The sequence below is a fragment of the Ranitomeya imitator genome, chromosome 6, assembly GCF_032444005.1.
Source record: "Ranitomeya imitator isolate aRanImi1 chromosome 6, aRanImi1.pri, whole genome shotgun sequence".
NCBI classification, from domain to species: domain Eukaryota; kingdom Metazoa; phylum Chordata; class Amphibia; order Anura; family Dendrobatidae; genus Ranitomeya; species Ranitomeya imitator.
In genome coordinates this window covers 483,220,454-483,237,025 of record NC_091287.1, presented here as the reverse complement: position 1 = coordinate 483,237,025, position 16,572 = coordinate 483,220,454, and the positions used below count along the sequence as shown (strand labels likewise).

At 43.0% G+C, this 16,572-nt stretch overlaps 1 protein-coding gene across 1 annotated transcript in view; it reads right to left on the bottom strand.

Moving 5' to 3' along the window:
- NECAB1 (N-terminal EF-hand calcium binding protein 1) overlaps nt 1-16,572 on the bottom strand; it is a 342,508-nt gene that overhangs the window by 151,701 nt on the left and 174,235 nt on the right. Inside the window, exon 5 of the mRNA XM_069731596.1 lies at nt 5,688-5,785. Within this exon, the coding sequence (XP_069587697.1) occupies nt 5,688-5,785 (98 nt within the window). The remainder of the gene's footprint in view (nt 1-5,687; nt 5,786-16,572) is intronic.

Genomic DNA, 16,572 nt, shown 5'->3' with positions numbered 1-16,572 from the left:
GACATACATAACAGAACATATAGTATTGCCAAGCAAATGAGAAGTACCAGCTGTTACAGAACCCCCAGCACCAAGAATATGTTATGCAGTATATATTATGTATAATAGTTTCCATGTGAAATGCATCAGTCCACAGGCTGCGCCCCTGGACAAGATATTCTCTTTCTGACCTCCCCCCACCTTTATAATTCCCACAGTAAATATTGGCAGGCTCTGGCCCCCTGCGGCTATTGTAAAGTAGGTCTGGCCTGCTGTGTTCCTATTGGCCTGCCCTGTGTATCTGTGTTATATATTCTGTGTGCTGTAAATAAAGGTTGTTCTTAGACTGGAAATACGTGGGGTAGCAGTCAGCTTTTATATGCTCTCACGTAATCAAGGAATTCCAGCCAGCGTCCTTCATTCAGAATCTAGGAAAAGCAGAGTGGACTTCCTGAAACACGGGGTGGTACTGAAAGAGGTACCCCAGCTTGGTAGACCCTGTTACACCAGCACTTTCAGGGACACAGAAGCAGGTGTAAGGTTAGCAGGGAATAAACTGTCTTCTGTACCCCCTTACACTTCCAAAAGCCATAGCTTTTTTTATCATTCCATGGACATACAAGAGCCTCCCATGAATAATACTTATCACCTATCCTCTGTTCTTCGTCAGTGGAGAGGAGTCTTAGGTCACCTGTTCTAGTGATCTAACAATCATATTCTGTGGCTTTCTGTGGAAACCTCTTAAAGGGACTATGACAGGACTCCCATGCCCTCCCACCCACTAGCATTTGTGTATTTGTTGTTATATTGCCCATTCTAGTGATCAGACAAATACATTTTAAAAATGCTTTTATTAAGTTTGCTTTTCCAAGGCTAATGAGGCCTTTGACTAATCAATGGGGCGTTTGTTTCCCAAGGCTAGTTGGTCCTCACAGCATGTTTTCATGCCACTGTTGGTGTGATAACATGATGTGCAAGAGCCATCGTCATCGCCAGCTCCTGCACATCTTGCGCATGTGTTCGGCTTTAGTTGACTATGTCATCTTCCCGGCTTCAGAGGTGCACTGTACCTGTCTGGAAGTGAGGACATTGATGTGTTGGAGGGCATGGTTGACCTGTCAGGTTCTGTTTAAAATTTCAGCCACAATACTTAATGCTTTTTCGACCATGCAATTTTCAACTTTTGTGTTTTTAGTTATTTACTTCCTTTCCTCCAAAAGCCATAATTATTATATACCGTATATACTCGTGTATAGATTTTCAGCACAATTTTTTGTGCTGAAAATGCCCCCCTAGGCTTATACACGAGTCAATTGTCCAGAACACTGGCAGGGGGGGAAGCGGATATCTGTTGTGAATTCTGTGGTCAAGCTCCCTCCTGTGGTCATGAGTGGTACTTCGGCTGGTTCTGTCTATGAGCTTCCTCTGGTGGATGTGAGTGGGGCTGCGGCTTCTGAGTTTCCTTCCTCAGGTGACGAGGTTAAGTCGTTAGGTGCTGCTCTATTTAATTCCACCTAGTTCTTTGTTCCTTGCCTCCAGTCAATGTTCCAGTATTGGTCTTGCTCTCTCCTGGATCGTTCTTGTGGCCTGTCTTCCCTGCATAAGCTAAGTTCTGCTTGTGTTTCTTTTGTTTGCTATTTTTTCTGTCCAGCTTGCTATTTTGGTTTGTCTTGCTTGCTGGAAGCTCTGGGACGCAGAGGGAGCACCTCCGTACCGTTGGTCGGTGCGGAGGGGCTTTTTGCGCCCTCTGCGTGGTTCTTTGTAGGTTTTTGTGCTGACCGCAAAGCTATCTTTCCTATCCTCGGTCTATTCAGTAAGTCGGGCCTCACTTTGCTAAAATCTATTTAATCTCTGTGTTTGTATTTTCATCTTTACTCACAGTCATTATATGTGGGGGGCTGCCTTTTCCTTTGGGGAATTTCTCTGGGAATTTTTCTATCTTCAGGGCTAGCTAGTTTCTTAGGCTGTGCCGAGGCGCCTAGGTCTGGTCAGGAGCGCTCCACGGCTACTTCTAGTGTGGTATGATAGGATTAGGGATTGCGGTCAGCAGAGTTCCCACGTCTCAGAGCTTGTCCTATGTTATTAGTAACTATCAGGTCATTTTGTGTGCTCTTAACCACCAGGTCCATTGTGGTTCTAAACCACCAGTTCATAACAGATATCATACTCACCCTCTGTCACTGCATCTTCGTCCCTGCATCTCCATCGTCACGGTGCTGGCAGCTCTCCTCTCGTGTGCTGAGCGGTCACGTGGTACCGCTCATTAAGGTAATGAATATGGACGCTTCTCCACTCCCATAGGCGTGGAGTGCATATCCATTACCTTAATGAGCAGTACCACGTGACCTCTGAGGAGAGGAGAGCCAAGAGCGGTGGACAACGGAGATGCAGGGACGGAGATGCAGGCGCGAGGAGGGTGAGTATGATGGGGAGGGGGGCAATGTGAGCCATGCATACAACCAGGGGAAGAGGGGAGCCAAGCCATGGGGGATGGGGGAGCCAGCCATGCGGGTTGGGGTAGCTGAGCAATGCAGACTGGGGAGCTGAGCAATGCGGGACCAGGGGAGCTGAGCAATGCGGGACCGAGGGAGCTGAGCAATGCAGGACTGGGGGAGCTGAGCAATGCGGGACTGGGGGGCTGAGCAATGCAGGACTGGGGGAGCCAAGCAATGTGGGACTGGGAGAGCTGAGCAATGCGGGACCGAGGGAGCAGAGCAATGCAGGACCAGGGGAGCTGGGCAATGCGGGACTGGGGGGCTGAGCAATGCAGGACTGGGGGAGCCGAGCAATGTGGGACTGGGAGAGCTGAGCAATGCGGGACCGAGGGAGCTGAGCAATGCATGACCGGGGGAGCTGAGCAATGCGGGACTGGGGAGCTGAGCAATGGAGGACTGGGGGAGCTGAGCAATGTGGAAACCGGAAAGTTGAGCAATGCAAGACCCGGGGAGCTGAGCAATGCAGGAACGGGGGAGCTGAGCAATACGGTAACGAGGGAGCTGAGTAATGCGGGACTGGGGGAGCCATGCATACAACAAGGGGAGCCACACATACCAGGACAAAACAGGGGAGCCACATACCAGGACAGGACGGGGAAGCCACATACCAGGACAGGACGGGGAGCCACATACCAGGACAGGACAAGGGGAGCCACATACCAGGACAGGACAAGGGGAGCCACATACCAGAACAGGAAGCGGGAGCCACATAACAGGACAGGGGGGCCACATACTAGGACCCAGCACAGGATAGGGGAGCCATGAATAGCAGGACAGGACAGGGGGAGCCACACATAGCAGGACAGGACAGGGACAGCCACAGGACAGGGATGAGGGGGACAATGCATACCCGGCCTATACTCGAGTCAATAAGCTTACCCAGTTTTCCATGGCAAAATTAGGTGCCTCGGCTTATACTCGAGAATATACAGTATTTCCATCTGCACAGTCATATGAGGGCTTGATTTTTGTGGGTCGAGTTGTAGTTTTGAATGATACCAATCATTTTGCCATATAATGAACTGAAAAACAGGGAAAAACTCCACGAGGGGTAAAATTGTGAAAAAAAACCTGCAATTCCAACATTGTTTTTTTGAGCTTTATGATTACGGATATTATTGTGTGGTGAAAAGGATCCAACAATATAATTTTCCAGGCCACTATGAGCTCCTCGGGAATTGAACCTGTGATGATTTGGTTGTTTGTACAATACATTGTAATATATCTGTGCTGCAGTACGTAGTGAAGTTAGCAATCAATGTGGCCCAGCCACTGGCTTCAGTAGGTCTCAGGCTGCCATGGCAAATCATCAACACACCAAAATTGAAATTGGCATTGAAACGAATCCCCGGTTGTATTGTACAACTTAAATACTGCTGTCAATCTCTGAAATCAACATGTAAGTGGTTAACCTCAGCAATCAAAGCTTGATGAATACTTTTGACAAAGCGTTTCTCTTATGGCTAAGGTCACATAACCGTTTTTCTCGCATCTCGGTCCGATTATGCAAATCGCACTCTGATTAGAGTTTGATGAGGGTTTGATCTGATTTTCTTGGAGGTGGAGAGCAAAATATGTTTTTCCACCTTCTCCATTCGATGTTTTCTATCCGAATATCAGAGGCAAATCATTCATGCTGCTTTTTATTTCCGCTCAGACCACTTGGTGCAATGCCCCATTAAATAACATGGGGATGAGCCCTATCCTTCAAAACGAAGGATAGCACTCGTCCAAGTTATACGATCGTCTTTAAAAGCCATATGGGCGAATGTTATACGTTTGCAATGCTTGTGTAAGAACTTACTTCTCTTTCTCACCCATTCAGTTTGTAAAATAGCTTATTAGAGACTTGTTATTACATAAAAACATGTTGTACATTTTTATTTTAATATATTACTAGATTTCTTGTGGTATCTAATTATTTTATATAGAATTACTATGTCTCCTGATCACATCATTATGACGCTAAACCTCTGTACGTATCTTCTCCTGTTTGCAGTGTTGCTTCCTTTCAAGCTATTTTATGATGATGTATAAAAATTTTCCATCCTTTTATATTTTTTTTACATTTTTTTATGGATATTTTTGTCTATTTCTGCTTTGACCAAACCTTGAACATCCTTGCATAATAATCTATAAGATATGAGGTCACTACTGTACTTATGGCAAATATTACATATATTTGTAATAAAAGTATTTTTGATATTATTTATCTCTGCTGTCTTTTTGAATTTCTGCCAATGATAGGCACTGGTTGTTTTGCTCATGTACCACCCAACGTATCATAAAGTTCCCGAGCACACGTTATCCACCCGCAGCGGACATAGAATGTGCCACTACTTCCTATGTCGGGAAGCAGATAATAATGTTATCTTGTGTATTTTTAGGTTTGGTTTATGAGAATATTACTGTAACTTTTAACAAAGTAAATTGTCCAGTTAGCTAATGTACTAAAATATATTTTCATAATATCAAAATTTATCTATAGATACACTACTCAACTTTGAAATTGCAACACCAAAAAGTGAAAGTCGTGAAATTATGGAAATCGCAGAATGGACAGACATGTTAGTGATTTAGAAAATATAAAAAAATGGAAATAACATTTTCAAAACATCTTGATTTATTTAGTATGAGCTTCACAGGTAGGAATCCCTGAATTTACACGTCCCGACTGCTATTAATAAGATTATTAATGGTTGAGGAATGTTCTGCCATACTGAATGTACTTGGGCAGCAAATCATCAACAACCGCTGCTGGCAGCTCCCTTTGCTATTGCCAATCAATGACTTCCCAGAAATGCTCGATAGGAGACCCTGCAGACAATGGTAGCAGATTTAGGCCACACAGGCGGCTCACAGTCGTAGGAACAACATGTGGTGTGGTTTTTTTCATGTGTAAAAATAACTCTTGGGACACTTTAGAGAAATGGCTGTATCACTGGTTCCATAACCGAATCAATATATCTCTGAGCTGGTAGTATACCTGGAATGAAAACGAAATGGGCCTGGCTACCACAAATTATGCCACCTCACATCATAATCCCAGATGTAGGACCGGTGTGACATCTAGGATTATGAACTCTTCATGGTGTTGCCCACGTGCTCTCCAGATCAATCTCTAGCTATCACTGCATAATGCAATTTTAATTTTGAGGAGTGTATTATATATTAGTTTGTGACTGTATATAATTTTGTTTATTAGTTCCTTACTTGTTTTGTTTTGTCCATAGCCTTTAATATTGAAAGGTTGAGGTCCTCCAAAGCTGCAAGGACACTTTCATATTCTCCCAAGTGCTGAGAAAAATAATCTGCAAACAGAGAAAGAATAAGATAAGCCATGAAAATCTGACATTCTGCCTCATAGCTTCAATTGAAGAATATTTTAGTACATGGGTGGGGAACCTTTGGCTCAATGACCCGTGGTGTCCTTTTCTCCGACCCTTGGTCAGATTCCCGGGGATAGCAGAGCTTGGTCCAGCAGCCATGTTTTGCTAGCCGCCAGCCTTTTAATTGCTCCTTCCACTGCAAGCATGTGCATGCAGTGTTCACTACTGAATGCTGTGACACATACGATACGATGAAGGATTACGTCCTGACACTGGCCATGTCCAGCTTCACGACATATCTTGTGGGCGGAGACAGCACGTTTTGCGCTCCAGTCTCACCTAAAAAGACAGCAGTGGCAACCCCAGTGTATCTTGTGATATATATATGTCCCAAAGACTCCTGTGATGTGTGTGCTTCAGCCCCTTCTCTGATGTATGATGTATATGCACCAACCCCAGTGTCTCCTCTGATGTACATGCCCCAGCTCCTTCTTTCCTGTGACGTATATACAGTAGGGCCTCATGGTGACTCGGTGGCTAACACTGTGCTTTGCCTGGGTTCAAATGTCACCAAAGAAAACATCTGCAAGTAGTTTGTATGTTATCCTGTGTTTGCTTGGGTTTCCTCCGGGTACTCCGTTTTCCTGCCACACTGAAAAGACATACTAATAATGACTAGTGAAGAGCGAGTATACTCGGTGCTCGGGTGGTCTATTAGTATTTGTAACTGCTCGGAGATTAAGTTTTCATCGCCTCAGCTGAATGATTTACAACTACTAGCCAGCCTGAGTACATGTGGGGATTCCTTAGAAACCAGGCAACCCCCACATGTACTCAGCCTGGCTAATAGCTGTAAATCATTCAGCTGCTGGAATCAAAACTAAATCTCCGAACACTAACAAATACTCGGAGGTCACCCGAGCAATGAGTATACTCGCTCATCACTAATAATGACATCTTGGGAATTTAGATTGTGAACCTCAATGGGTACAGTAACACCGATGTCTGTAAAACAGTGTAGAATTAATGATGCTTTATAAATGAGTAAATTAAGGAAAAATAAATAAATGTATATGCCCCAGTGTGATGCATATGCTCCAGCCCCAGTGTATTCCATGTGATGTATATGCTCCAGCCCCAGCGTCTCCTATGTGATGTGTATGCGACGATTCCAGCGTATCCCATGTGAGGTATATGCCGCAGCCCCAGCATCTCCCATATGATGTACATGCTTCAGCCCCAGCATCTCCTATATGATGTATATACATTAGCCCCATTGTCTCCTATGTTATGTTTATACAGCAGTCTTAGTGTCTCTTTAGAGTCTCTTAGTGACTCTTTATATATATATAACGTAATCTCGGTGTCTCCTTTGTGATGTGTATACAGAAGTCTCGGTATCTCCTATGTGATGTATAAAGAGCAGTATTGGTGTCTCCTATGTGATGTATCTACAGTAGTCTCTGTGTCTTCTATTTGTCTATATAAAGCAGTCATATAGTATATCATGCTTGTAAGAATATGGTCCAAAGAACAGAAGAACATCATGGTTAGAAGAATAGAAGAAAAAAAAGGCAAATATGAAGACCAGAAACTCAATGGCTTGTTAGTATCAAGATAACGGTGTAGAAGACCCTGGTGAACCTATCCAGGCATGCACAAAATCGATCTTGTGGGCATCACATTTTTAAAAAGACACTGAATATAATGAGTTACCGGGATGGTGAGCAAACTGCAAAGTATGTAAGAAGGATCTGGGAATGTTTAGCTTGCAAATAGAAGGCTAAGAGGAGATTTAATATCTGTCTACAAATATCTGAAGGGATGTCTGAGGAGATTGGAACAAAACAAAATCCTCTAAACTGCATGCTCGCAAACGCCAGAAGCCCGACAAACAAGATGGAAGAACTAGAAGCAGAAATATCTACAGGTAACTTTGACATAGTGGGAATAACCGAGACATGGTTAGATGAAAGCTATGACTGGGCAGTTAACTTACAGGGTTACAGTCTGTTTAGAAAGGATCGTAAAAATCGGAGAGGAGGAGGGGTTTGTCTCTATGTAAAGTCTTGTCTAAAGTCCACTTTAAGGGAGGATATTAGCGAAGGGAATGAGGATGTCAGTCCATATGGGTCGAAATTCATGGAGGGAAAAATGGTAACAAAATTCTCATTGGGGTCTGTTACAAACCCCCAAATATAACAGAAATCATGGAAAGTCTACTTCTAAAGCAGATAGATGAAGCTGCAACCCATAATGAGGTCCTGGTTATGGGGGACTTTAACTACCCGGATATTAACTGGGAAACAGAAACCTGTGAAACCCATAAAGGCAACAGGTTTCTGCTAATAACCAAGAAAAATTATCTTTCACAATTGGTGCAGAATCCAACCAGAGGAGCAGCACTTTTAGACCTAATCTATCTAATAGACCTGACAGAATAACAAATCTGCAGGTGGTCGGGCATCTAGGAAATAGCGACCAAAATATTGTACAGTTTCACCTGTCTTTCACTAGGGGGACTTGTCAGGGAGTCACAAAAACACTGAACTTTAGGAAGTTTGACCAGCTTAGAGATGCCCTTAATCTGGTAGACTGGGACAATATCCTCAGAAATAAGAATACAGATATTAAATGGAAAATGTTTAAGAACATCCTAAATAGGCAGTGTAAGCGGTTTATACCTTGTGGGAATAAAAGGACTAGAAATAGGAAAAACCCAATGTGGCTAAACAAAGAAGTAAGACAGGCAACTAACAGTAAAAAGAAAGCATTTGCACTACTAAAGCAGGATGGCACCATTGAAGCTCTAAAAAACTATAGGGAGAAAAATACTTTATCTAAAAAACTAATTAAAGCTGCCAAAAAGGAAACAGAGAAGCACATTGCTAAGGAGAGTAAAACTAATCCCAAACTTTTCTTCAACTATATCAATAGTAAAAGAATAAAAACTGAAAATGTAGGCCCCTTAAAAAATAGTGAGGAAAGAATGGTTGTAGATGACGAGGAAAAAGCTAACATATTAAACACCTTCTTCTCCACGGTATTCACGGTGGAAAATGAAATGCTAGGTGAAATCCCAAGAAACAATGAAAACCCTATATTAAGGGTCACCAATCTAACCCAAGAAGAGGTGCGAAACCGGCTAAATAAGATCAAAATAGATAAATCTCCGGGTCCGGATGGCATACACCCACGAGTACTAAGAGAACTAAGTAATGTAATAGATAAACCATTATTTCTTATTTTTAGGGACTCTATAGCGACGGGGTCTGTTCCGCAGGACTGGCGCATAGCAAATGTGGTGCCAATATTTAAAAAGGGCTCTAAAAGTGAACCTGGAAATTATAGGCCAGTAAGTCTAACCTCTGTTGTTGGTAAAATATTTGAAGGGTTTCTGAGGGATGTTATTCTGGATTATCTCAATGAGAATAACTGTTTAACTCCATATCAGCATGGGTTTATGAGAAATCGCTCCTGTCAAACCAATCTAATCAGTTTTTATGAAGAGGTAAGCTATAGGCTGGACCACGGTGAGTCATTGGACGTGGTATATCTCGATTTTTCCAAAGCGTTTGATACCGTGCCGCACAAGAGGTTGGTACACAAAATGAGAATGCTTGGCCTGGGGGAAAATGTGTGTAAATGGGTTAGTAACTGGCTTAGTGATAGAAAGCAGAGGGTGGTTATAAATGGTATAGTCTCTAACTGGGTCGCTGTGACCAGTGGGGTACCGCAGGGGTCGGTATTGGGACCTGTTCTCTTCAACATATTCATTAATGATCTGGCAGATGGTTTACACAGTAAAATATCGATATTTGCAGATGATACAAAACTATGTAAAGCAGTTAATACAAGAGAAGATAGTATTCTGCTACAGATGGATCTGGATAGGTTGGAAACTTGGGCTGAAAGGTGGCAGATGAGGTTTAACAATGATAAATGTAAGGTTATACACATGGGAAGAAGGAATCAATATCACCATTACACACTGAACGGGAAACCACTGGGTAAATCTGACAGGGAGAAGGACTTGGGGATCCTAGTTAATGATAAACTTACCTGGAGCAGCCAGTGCCAGGCAGCAGCTGCCAAGGCAAACAGGATCATGGGGTGCATTAAAAGAGGTCTGGATACACATGATGAGAGCATTATACTGCCTCTGTACAAATCCCTAGTTAGACCGCACATGGAGTACTGTGTCCAGTTTTGGGCACCGGTGCTCAGGAAGGATATAATGGAACTAGAGAGAGTACAAAGGAGGGCAACAAAATTAATAAAGGGGATGGGAGAACTACAATACCTAGATACAGTTAGGGCCAGAAATATTTGGCAGTGACACAAGTTTTGTTATTTTAGCTGTTTACAAAAACATGTTCAGAAATACAATTATATATATAACATGGGCTGAAAGTGCACACTCCCAGCTGCAATATGATAGTTTCCACATCCAAATCGGAGAAAGGGTTTAGGAATCATAGCTCTGTAATGCATAGCGTCCTCTTTTTCAAGGGACCAAAAGTAATTGGACAATGGACTCTAAGGGCTGCAATTAACTCTGAAGGCGTCTCCCTCGTTAACCTGTAATCAATGAAGTAGTTAAAAGGTCAGGGGTGGATTCCAGGTGTGTGGTTTTGCATTTGGAAGCTGTTGCTGTGAGCAGACAACATGCAGTCAAAGGAACTCTCAATTGAGGTGAAGCAGAACATCCTGAGGCTGAAAAAAAAGAAAAAATCCATCAGAGAGATAGCAGACATGCTTGGAGTAGCAAAATCAACAGTTGGGTACATTCTGAGAAAAAAGGAATTGACTGGTGAGCTTGGGAACTCAAAAAGGCCTGGGCGTCCACGGATGACAACAGTGGTGGATGATCGCCGCATACTTAGTTTGGTGAAGAAGAACCCGTTCACAACATCAACTGAAGTCCAGAACACTCTCAGTGAAGTAAGTGTATCTGTCTCTAAGTCAACAGTAAAGAGAAGACTCCATGACAGTAAATACAAAGGGTTCACATCTAGATGCAAACCATTCATCAATACCAAAAATAGACAGGCCAGAGTTAAATTTGCAGAAAAACACCTCAAGAAGCCAGCTCAGTTCTGGAAAAGTATTCTATGGACAGATGAGACAAAGATCAACCTGTACCAGAATGATGGGAAGAAAAAAGTTTGGAGAAGAAAGGGAACGGCACATGATCCAAGGCACACCACATCCTCTGTAAAACATGGTGGAGGCAACGTGATGGCATGGGCATGCATGGCTTTCAATGGCACTGGGTCACTTGTGTTTATTGATGACATAAGAGCAGACAAGAGTAGCCGGATGAATTTTGAAGTGTACCGGGATATACTTTCAGCCCAGATTCAGCCAAATGCTGCAAAGTTGATTGGACGGCGCTTCATAGTACAGATGGACAATGACCCCAAGCATACAGCCAAAGCTACCCAGGAGTTCATGAGTGCCAAAAAGTGGAACATTCTGCAATGGCCAAGTCAATCTCCAGATCTAAACCCAATTGAGCATGCATTTCACTTGCTCAAATCCAGACTTAAGATGGAAAGACCCACAAACAAGCAAGACCTGAAGGCTGCGGCTGTAAAGGCCTGGCAAAGCATTAAGAAGGAGGAAACCCAGCGTTTGGTGATGTCCATGGGTTCCAGACTTAAAGCAGTGATTGCCTCCAAAGGATTTGCAACAAAATATTGAAAATAAAAATATTTTGTTTGGGTTATGTTTATTTGTCCAATTACTTTTGACCTCCTAAAATGTGGAGTGTTTGTAAAGAAATGTGTACAATTCCTACATTTTCTATCAGATATTTTTGTTCAACCCTTCAAATTAAACGTTACAATCTGCACTTGAATTCTGTTGTAGAGGTTTCATTTCAAATCCAATGTGGTGGCATGCAGAGCCCAACACGCGAAAATTGTGTCACTGTCCAAATATTTCTGGCCCTAACTGTAGATTAGCGAAATTAGGATTATTTAGTCTAGAAAAAAGACGACTGAGGGGCGATCTAATAGCCATGTATAAGTATATAAGGGGACAATACAAATATCTCGCTGAGGATTTGTTTATACCAAGGAAGGTGACGGGCACAAGGGGGCATTCTTTGCGTCTGGAGGAGAAAAGGTTTTTCCACCAACATAGAAGAGGATTCTTTACTGTTAGGGCGGTGAGAATCTGGAATTGCTTGCCTGAGGAGGTGGTGATGGCGAACTCAGTCGAGGGGTTCAAGAGAGGCCTGGATGTCTTCCTGGAGCAGAACAATATTGTATCATACAATTATTAGGTTCTGTAGAAGGACGTAGATCTGGGGATTTATTATGATGGAATATAGGCTGAACTGGATGGACAAATGTCTTTTTTCGGCCTTACTAACTATGTTACTATGTTACTATGTTACTATGTCACAGTGTAAAGGGATAAACTTTATTCTCATTTTCACATGGAAAAACAAGAAGCAATAGAATGAAACTGAAAGGGAGAAGATGCAGATTAAATATTAGAAAAAACTTTTTGACAGTGAGGGTGATCAATGTGCTATACTGTAAATATTCAAATGACCCCTGGCAGAAAAAGGTTCCCACCTCTGCTTTAGTAGGTTGAGCAGGACCAGCTCCAGGATTATGTGAACCTTTGAGTGAAAAAGTCCCAGTGGGTCCCTCTTTGCTTTAGATTTTTCTATCTAACCTTCAAAGACCCATACGATTTTTATATTTCAGGCAATAGAGCGGTTGTTTAATATTTTTGCAGTGCGAACTGTGGTTTTTATTAGTATCATTTTGGGGTCCATATGATGTTCTGATCTCCTTCTGTTCAATTTTTTGGTGAGGCAAAGTGTTCAAAAAATAGCAACTGTGCTCTTTTTATTTCAGTGCAGTCAAATATTATAATACTAGATTGTGGCCCGATTCTAACGCATCAGGTATCCTAGAATATGCATGTCCCCGTAGTATATGGCCAATGATGATTCCAGAATTCGCGGCAGATTGTGCCCGTCGCTGATTGGTCGAGGCAACCTTTATGACATCATCATCGCCATGGCAACCATTATGACATCTACGTCGATACTGTGCCCGTCGCTGAATCAGAAACGTGGGATTTCTACGTCCTTTATGACATCATCGTCGCTGTGCCCGTCTCTGATTGGTCGAGGCCTGGCGGCCTCGACCAATCAGAGAGCCGGGATTTCCAGGACAGACAGACAGACAGACAGACAGACGAAAAACCCTTAGACAATTATATATATAGATTGTATTAGCCCAGACAGGTAAGCACACAGCAATACCTAATACAGCATGTTCATTTCTATATTTTTTAGACTTTATCTATGTTCTGGAAAAAAGGATTGATATGAACTGTTATACAGGTGCTTCTCACAAAATTAGAATATCATCAAAAAGTTAATTTATTTCAGTTCTTCAATACAAAACGTGAATCCCATATATTATATAGAGTCATTACCCGCAGAGTGATCTATTTCAAGTGTTTATTTCTGTTAATGCTGATGATTATGGCTTACAGCCAATGAAAACCCAAAAAGTCATTATCTCAGTAAATTAAAATACTTTATAACACCAGTTTGATACATGATTTTAAAATCCGAAATGTTGGCTTACTGAAATGTATGTTCAGTAATTGCACTCATTACTTGGTCGGGGCTCTTTTGGCATTTATTACTGCATCAATGTGGTGAGGCATGGAGGCGATCAGCCTGTGGCACTGCTGAGGTGTTATGGAAGCCCAGGTTGCTTTGATAGCAGCCTTCAGCTCATCTGCATTGTTGGGTCTGGTGTCTCATCATCCTATTGACAATACTCCATAGATTCTCTGTGGGGTTAAAGGGAACCTGTCACCCCGTTTTTGAAAGATGAGATATAAATAGTGTGAAATAGGGGCAGAGCTGGGCTTTACATTAGTGTCCTTTTGGTGCCTTTATTCCCCCGGGATGCTGCTGAAATACCTTTGTGAAGTGTCCGTTTTGTCCTGTCAGTCAAGTTGGTCAGGTCGAATGGGCGTTGTAAAATAGCGGTTCCTCCCCCACCTCATGCGATTCCCTGCGAAGTTTAGTTCCGCCGTTGGCGTTATGTTTAGCGCTTGCGCAGTGAATTTGCCTCCGGCAATCTGTGGGCAAAGCATAATTGACATCATTGCGCATGCGCGGGCCTTCACTTTAGCCGGGGTGCCCCGGAAGTTGTCATATCGGCAAAGTGTTATTCTGGATGCCGTATCTCATCCCACACTGCGAGCGTAAGGCAGGCGAGCGATCTTGGCACAAAACTTACGCTCGCAGTGTGGGATGAGATACGGCATCCAGAATAACACTTTGCCGATATGACAACTTCCGGGGCACCCCGGCTAAAGTGAAGGCCCGCGCATGCGCAATGATGTCAATTATGCTTTGCCCACAGATTGCCGGAGGCAAATTCACTGCGCAAGCGCTAAACATAACGCCAACGGCGGAACTAAACTTCGCAGGGAATCGCATGAGGTGGGGGAGGAACCGCTATTTTACAACGCCCATTCGACCTGACCAACTTGACTGACAGGACAAAACGGACACTTCACAAAGGTATTTCAGCAGCATCCCGGGGGAATAAAGGCACCAAAAGGACACTAATGTAAAGCCCAGCTCTGCCCCTATTTCACACTATTTATATCTCATCTTTCAAAAACGGGGTGACAGGTTCCCTTTAAGGTCAGGCGAGTTTGCTGCCAATCAAGAAAAGTGATACTGTTGTTTTTAAACCAGGTATTGGTACTTTTGGCAGTGTGGACAGGTGCCAAGTCCTGCTGGAGAATGATATTTCCATCTCCAAAAAGCTTGTTGGCAGAGGGAAGCATAGAGTGCTCTAAAATTTCCTGGTAGATGACTGCACTGACTTTGGTCTTGATAACACACAGTGGACCTACACAAGCAGATGACATGGCTCCCCAAACCATCACTGATTGCGGAAACTTCACACTAGACCTCAAGCAGCTTGGATTGTGGCCTCTCCACTCTTCCTCCAGACTCTGGGACCTTGATTCCCAAATGAAATGCAAAATATACTATCATCTGAAAACACCTTGGACCACTGAGCAGCAGTCCAGTTCTTTTTCTCCTTGGCCCAGGTAAGATGCTTCTGGTGTCGTCTATTGGTCTTGAGTGGCTTGATACAAGGAATGCGACACTTGTAGCCCATGTCCTGGATACATCTGTGTGTGGTGGCTCTTGAAGCAATGACTCTAGCTGCAGTCCACTCCTTGTGAATCTCCCCCCAATTTTTGAATGGGCTTTTCTTAACAATCCTTTCAAGGCTGCGGTTATTCCAGTTGATTGTATACCTTTTTCTACCATACTTTTTCCTTCCACTTAACTTTCCATCAATATACTTGGATACAGCACTGTGTGAACAGCTAGCTTCTTTAGCAATGACCTTTTGTGGCTTACCCTCCGTGTGGAGTGTGTCAATGACTGCCTCTTGGACATCTGTCAAGTCAGCAGTCTTCCCCATGACTGTGGAGCCTACTGAAACAGACTAAGGGACCTTTTTAAATGCTTAGGAAGCCTTTGCAGGTGTTTTTTGTTAATTATTCTAATTTACTGAGATAATGACTTTTGGGTTTTCATTGGTAGTAAGCAATAATCATCAACATAAACAGAAATAAACACTTGAAATAGATTACGCTGTAATGACTCTATATAATAATAATTTTTATATAGCGCTAACATATTCTGCAGCGCTTCACAGTTTGCACACATTATCATCGCTGTCCCCAATGGGGCTCACAATCTAAATTCAGTATTTCTTTGCAACGTAGGAGGAAACCGGAGAACCTGGAAAGAAACCAACGCCCTCTGCTGGATGTCCTCATATGAACTCGAGCCTGGGAACTTTTCAGAATATTTTCCCACGCTCGAGTTCATATGAGGACATCCAGCAGAGGGCGCATCACCGCGACTTAAGGTAACTACAGGACATTCCCCTGCATTCCATTCATTCCCTGGGTTTTTACAGGCAGGGGCGGCTGCATTAGCAGGCTTCTGCTTGTAAAATTAGTTAACCCCTTCAGATGGATTCACATCGTGGGACGTGACAGAACGACGGAAGGTATGGCATATTGTTGTTTTTTTATTTTTCCTTTTTTACAGAACGAGGGTCTTCAGGTGGATTAAGAGTATAATAAAATATTAAAACACCCTGTGTCTTTATTTCATTAAAATACTTTGTAATAATGTGTGTGTGTTTTATTAACCATTTCGTACTATTGGATTAATAATGGATAGGTGTCATAATTGACACCTCTCCATTATTAATCTGGCTTAATGTCACCTTCATTACCCCATATCCCACTGCTACACGGGAATGGGAAGAGAGTGGCCAAGTGCCAGAATAGGCGCATCTTTCAGATGTGCCTTTTCTGGGGTGGCTGGGGGCAGAAGTTTTTAACCAGGGGGGCCAATAACCATGGACCCTCTCCAGGTTATTAATATCTGCCATCAGTCACTGGCTTTACCACTCTGGCGGAGAAAATTGCACGGGAGTCCATGCCAATTTTTTCCGCAATTTAACCCTTTAATTTAATAGCTAGAGCGCCCAAATTTTGCACATACACACTACTAACATTAGTAGTGTGGAATATGCCAAAAAAAAGGGATATGAGATGGTTTACTGCATGTAAACCATGTCTCATATCATGTCGGGTTTGGGAAGGAGATAGCAAAAGCCGGCAATTGAATTGCCGGCTTTTCTATAGAACACCGCTGCGTATTTCTCGAAAGT